General features: G+C 40.5%; 3 protein-coding genes across 4 annotated transcripts in view; 1 reads left to right on the top strand and 2 right to left on the bottom strand.

Moving 5' to 3' along the window:
* Positions 1–2486, top strand: part of LOC138008095 (transient receptor potential cation channel subfamily M member 2-like) — a 21915-nt gene extending 19429 nt beyond the window's left edge. Inside the window, exon 4 of the mRNA XM_068855298.1 lies at positions 1–2486. This exon is cut by the window's left edge and continues 36 nt beyond it. The gene's annotated coding sequence lies outside the window, so the exon portion shown is untranslated.
* The window catches only part of LOC138008094 (short transient receptor potential channel 5-like), a 22648-nt gene extending 18619 nt beyond the window's left edge, over positions 1–4029 (bottom strand). For both annotated transcript variants that reach the window (XM_068855296.1, XM_068855297.1), the window contains exon 1: positions 3760–4029. In XM_068855296.1, the coding sequence (XP_068711397.1) occupies positions 3760–3823 (64 nt within the window). In that variant the 5' untranslated portion in view covers positions 3824–4029. The remainder of the gene's footprint in view (positions 1–3759) is intronic.
* The window catches only part of LOC138008090 (short transient receptor potential channel 4-like), a 72028-nt gene that overhangs the window by 29224 nt on the left and 36788 nt on the right, over positions 1–6016 (bottom strand). The gene's annotated exons all lie outside the window — the stretch shown is intronic.

Raw genomic sequence — 6016 nt, 5'->3', positions numbered from 1 at the left:
AGGATCCATCATTGCAGTTAATGGTTCCTCGTCTGGTTGATGTTGAGTTAGACTCTAACGCAGCAAACACAGCCTACAAGTACAGCAACGGGTGGCAGAGATGGAAGACCTGGGCGCAGTCTAAGCTGTGTGTACCTGTTCTCCCGGCAGTTCCTTTGCAAGTGGCCTTGTATCTGACTGTGCTCGTGGAGCGTGCAGTACTTGAGGGCCATTCTGCCTCCGTGATAGAATCTGCTTCGTACAGTATCCGATGGGGACTCACCTACCATTCACCCCTTGGTGAAGGGTGTTGTCGAAGGTGCTCGAAGGAAACTAGCGAGACCCGTCCAGCCCAAGCAGCCGTTGAAGCATGCCTCTATTGCTGAGATTACCTTAATCTTGAGCTCTGCATCTGCATCTTTAGCAGATATTCGCTTTTTATTTATTCTTTTAGTAGGATATGCAGGTGTTTTTCGTATTAGTAAAGTTTTGAGCATTAGAGTGCGGGATGTTTCCATGTTTGATGATTTCATGAAGGTTTATCTGATTATGCGTAAGAACGATCAGTACAGGGACGGGCACGTTTCGGTAATAGCTAGGTCTCTGTTACGAGTTCGAATGTTTTGAGGTTAGGTAGCTTGCAAACTAAATTGAACGCAGGGTTGTCGGAACGACAACAAGAAGATTTATTCCGAAATGAACTTAGTTTCCACGAAGTAAACTCTAAACAGCACGTACTTGACAAACTTACACGGCCTCCGCCAACTTGAATAAACACTGCTTCTGTCATACTTGACTAAACACGGCTAACGGCTAACGCCAACTCTCTTCGCTTGTGAAAAACTAGTTAAAAACTCCGCATGGACTCGTCTACTTATATACTCTTACACTAAGCTTCTAGAACTTTCTAAAATAGTAATCAATCTAATTATAGAAAGATTACAAAACACACCGATTTAGAAACGCTTACGCACGGACCTAAAAATAAACAAACTACGAACTCTCGCGAAGCTTCTAGAAAGTAACGCTAGTCACGCAATGCTATTTTTCGTAACAATCTCGGAAACCTACCTGTCCGGTGGGGATAACAGAAAGAATATTGTCTTTGCTGCCTATTATCCTATTGTTCGCAGAATCGTTAATTCTAGGCATTGTACGGAGCGATTTCATGAGTCTCTTGGGATAAGTTATTCCACAGCTTATGCTAGTTTAATTCCTACATTTCGCCCTTTGTTTCTGATGCAAGTTTGTATGGTACGCATAGTATTAGGATTGGCTGGGCTAACGATCGGGGGTTCCAGGTCCCTCGATTCCTCAATGAAGGACAGGCATGTTGGTTGGAAGAATCCGAAGTCTAAGTTTCGTTATCTTGAAGCTGTGCCAGAACAGTTTATTGAGATTACTCGGTCTATGAGCATTTAGTTCGTTATTGGGGGTCCAGTAGGAGGGCCAGGCAGCCGTAGCCTACTTTGGCTCCTACCCAGATTTCCTGCGCCAATCTTGGTGAGGTTTTTTTCTGGCCTCCGGGTGTCCGCTGCGGTGGATACGTGCTCGGCTTGCCTTGTATTGCACGGGCTGGGGTATCCAACCTCCCGGGGAGTGTTGTGTTGTTTGCTTATTTTTGAGTCTTTAATAAAGAAAGTGCAGGTTACCGCGGCACACTGAATTATTCTCCATATCGTTGTTGTATTTTGTTGTTTCTATGGTACGGTAAATAGCACAGAAAGACACCTTGGCGTTCTCTATCAGTAATGTAAACTATACAGTTTTTTGCGACTATGCATCAGTGTCTTGCTGCCTTAATTTTTATTTCCTTGCTATTAAGTTTTTATCATTAATTCCCTCACAGAGTGTAAGTCGAGTCATGTGGTCGAGTCAAAAAATTAGTTAATTTTTTTTACTTGGGCACTTCATGCATTAACTATTCCAGCTAATAGTTTTTATTAAATTTTCGATCTTGGATATTGCTGTTCTAGCTTTCTGATTGGTGCACTCAATCTTGGATACATATAATGGCAAAACCTTTAAGGGAGAGGATGATTGCTCGAGGAGACTTCATTGTCGAGGAGAAGGGATCCTTTGTGAAGAAGGGCGCGCCAACGCTGCCGGTTCGATGCACATGCTTGCCAATCGTCGCCAATTTCCAGTTGTCTGAGGTCCCTCATGACGATGTCTTTGAAGCGGAGCATTGGCCTTCCGACTTTCCTTGATCCAGAGGCTAGTTCGCCGTAGAAGATGTCCTTTGGAAAACGTCCATCTAGCATCCTACGAACGTGGACTAAGCAACGTAAGCGACGAGCCTTCAAGTAGGCGAAAAGAGAACTGCAGCCAGTAAGCTAAAGGACTTTCTCATTCGGGACTTTGTCACTCCACGTGATAGTCAAGATCCTTCGCATGCATTACATGTGGAAGCCATTAGACATGCCGCTATAAGATCCATGTGTGACCTTGGGGCACAGCTTACAGCCAGCTGGAATCAGCTGTATGTTGGTTTACAAGTGACAAATTCGCTGGAGAGAAAAAAAACACGCACCTGCTTGACAATTTTAACGAGAAAAGAATATTTTTTCTGCAGAATAAGCCATCCCCTTTATCACGGCAGTTTTTTATTTAGCTGTTCTGGAGTCAAAAACTTGCCAGACATCATTCTTTGTTCTCTATATTACACGTGCGCAGATTGTTACTTCGAATTTAAAAAAAAAAAAAATTCAAATGAGTCATAAGTCATAAATGATGAATGTGGCAGAAACAATCATTCTTAATTATTTTTACCTGTAAAAATGTCTTCGAATTTTTTATTTTAAAATTAGATTCGAAGCCAAGTCAACTCGTATGCAATCATCGGTAGAATTGCGCATTATTATTAGTCGATTCGTAAAAAAACACACTCACTTGGGTGTTCAGTTGTCAAGTCTGCCCTTTTAACGTTACTTTGTACCAAGTTAGTTGCAAGGAAGAATTAGTTGCATGACCGTACCTTCTCGATTCGAAAATCTGGTATGGGTGGGGGGGGGGGGGGGGGAATTGTCTTGTCTTTTATAAGGCTACATTGTTTTGATGCACTAAAAAGGATTTTAAAGTTCTGTCGTTGAGAAACCAAGCGCCGCTCTCTGACAAATTATTGTCTGGAACCCCTATTTCTAAACGTTCCCTTGAGAATCGTGTCGGATTGAAAAAGATGAAGAATTGCGTAAGATTTTATACGGCAGGGATTTTCTTTTTCCTGGTTAAAACTAGCCGACGCCCAGGACGTAGAACTTGACGCAGCTCACAGCTAGCGTCAAATAATTTACCAAGTTGCTGAAAAAAATTGTTGTTGCGTGGGGAAATTTATCGAGGCTTTGTCGAGTAAAACCTGCATTTCCTGAAGTTCCATTTCATTAATTGTCCAAAAGAACGAAAGCGTAATTACGACTTCTTGTCACAAGAATGGCAAAACAAAACAAAAGGGAAAAAGAAAAATTTCCGGTAACAAAGCTGCCTCAGGGTTGTCACGATCACCTGGCTCCATTATCATTAATTAAATGTTTGTTATGTCTTTTTGTTTGAACCGATGGCAAAAATGTTAGGGTCTCCAATGCCATCTTGGGGTTAAGAAAAGGAAAACTCGGATCTAAGTACAGATTGAGATCTTAAAAGTCTTTAAGGTGTTAAAAGTGTAAGAATAGGATTAACAGCAGAAATATTCATATTTCAACTTTGATATTGAGAATAATTCTTCAACTTGCATAATGCGACTTAAAACATAAAATATATTTTTTGTCCAGCGGATGTACTTACTTGTTTCTTCAGCTACTTGGGTAAAGCCCGAATCATTGTTAAGACCCTCGTTAACGGACGCCATGGCTTCACCGTAAGGAGCACCTTTCTGTGCAGGAACTCGACTTGTTTACAGTGGCTTCTGTTTTGGATCTTCCTTTAGTTAGTAATTAAAGGCCGTCTACATAATTAAGTAAAAGAGAGTAACATTTATTCTTGAATAATTATGACGTTTTACACTTTAAATTATTAACGCCAATATAGGTCATGCTTTGACATGGAGATGTAAAAGCCAATTATTTTCGGACTTCAATTATTAGTTATTAAAATATTTATTTTCATGAGGGTACGCATTAAGTGCCATCCATAGGGGTAATGCGCATACGAAATCATTTAGTCACGCTCCGTTTTGTTGTTGTTGTTGCGTGATTTTGCCATACTGATTCTCACAACAATGCCTTTGAAATTCATATGGTTGAAGGCGCTCAGAGAGCAGGCTCTTTAGGCGAGAGACTGAAATTGAAAGAGGCATATATTTTTTAAAGCTCTTGCAAAGGCAAGCCGAAACAATTTGCAGAGAGCATAATCAGATAAATCCAACAACGCGAACGTGCGATGCAAAAAGCCTTGCAGATTTCTCATGATCAAACGAACTATTCTTTTTTAGCTGACTCGTATGGAAACACGGTTCTTTATGAGATAATGAAATTCTTCGAAGTACCGTAGTACTCCCTCTCTTAAAATATCTCTTGAGACTTTTCTCGTGCCATCTAAAGCACCATTGGTAAAAGAACACATGTCTTGTCTCCCAAGAGATCAATAAAACGAAAAAAAAAATGTTCTTCTTCATATGCTTTTCGGCATGGTAACTATTCCAGTTTGCATAAAAGCAAGGCGGACCACTGGACAGACTTGCAAACGCATGCGCTCAGCCATATTACACACGCAATGGTAACCATGGAGATCTGTTTCGGGCTTACGCCAAATTGATGAGGCCAAATAAGACCGAAACAGCAACGCAGCTAACTAAGAGATCATCAGGAGTACTGTGCACTGAATATGATCAAGTGGCTGAACAATCAATGCAGAAAGAACTAAACAACTTGTTGGGCTAACTGTAAATTTGCAGTGTTCAGGACTGTCAATTTCTGACAAAATGAGGTCTTCTAGCTCGTTCGCCAGTGTTCCACCAAAGGGCAATTGCCCCTTGAGGTTCAAATTCAGTTGAAGCAACCCCTTCAACAACAATACGTAGCAGAGAGTCAAGTGCAACTGTGTCTAATCGTGACCTGTACTGGGTCTTGATTCTGTTCATACAGCTGAAACCCTTTTCACAACATGCAATCGACATGGCAAGAACAAGCTAAATTCAATCAACATCAAAACGTTACAGAATCTGTTAACATTACCTGCCATACTGTGACGATAACCGAGAGTACTCCCTTGGGGAAAATATCAGGAAAAAGAAAAGAAAGAAAAATGCCAAACCCCTTCCCTCGATCCCGCAACACACTACCATTTACTACCTAATTAACTAGAATTTTATTAACGTGTAAACACTAGTTAAAAAAAAGGAAGGAAAAACTATTCATAAGATAATCCTAAAATTAATTAATCAACGAGTAAATAAAATCCTTGAACGCATATGATTCCCTTAAGCTTAAAGTGCCCCTAACCCCAAAATATTTTTTTGCTAAAATGAATCGTTGCATCTGTTCGAAACGCGTTGCGGCCATTTTTTCATTTTTCTAACAAAGCCTGCCATTTTATAGGCTTCGAAAGTTGCAAAAATCCAAGCATCTTTTGTTCACGACCGAGTCAGAAGGGGAGTGGGTCTATTCCTGAGTTGACGTCACAAACTGATTTACATTGCATTAACTCTTTGTAAAAATGCATGCAAAGTAGATTGTGACGTCAAATCAGGAATAGACCCACTCCCCTTCTGACTCTGTCGTGAACAAAAGATGCTTGGATTTCGCAACTTTCGAAGCCTATAAAATGGCAGGATTTGTTTGAAAAAGGAAAAAATTGCTGCAATGCGTTTCGAACAGGAGCAAAGATTCATTTTAGCGAAAAAAATATTTTGGGGTTAGGGGCACTTTAACCCTTTCACCGCCAAAAATGCAAATTGACACTTGTAGATTTTACTCTGTCTAACGCCAGACGATTTTACTCGTCAATGGGGGAGCCCTCGGCAGTGAAAGTGTTAAACGATAACTATTTTAACTTACAATTAATATAGTTTACTATACTTAAAGTTTTCAGACCAGTTCCTGTC

The sequence above is a fragment of the Montipora foliosa genome, chromosome 6 (genome assembly GCF_036669935.1).
Source record: "Montipora foliosa isolate CH-2021 chromosome 6, ASM3666993v2, whole genome shotgun sequence".
In the NCBI taxonomy this organism is placed as follows: Eukaryota; Metazoa; Cnidaria; class Anthozoa; order Scleractinia; family Acroporidae; genus Montipora; species Montipora foliosa.
This window is presented reverse-complemented; position numbering and strand designations above follow the sequence as displayed.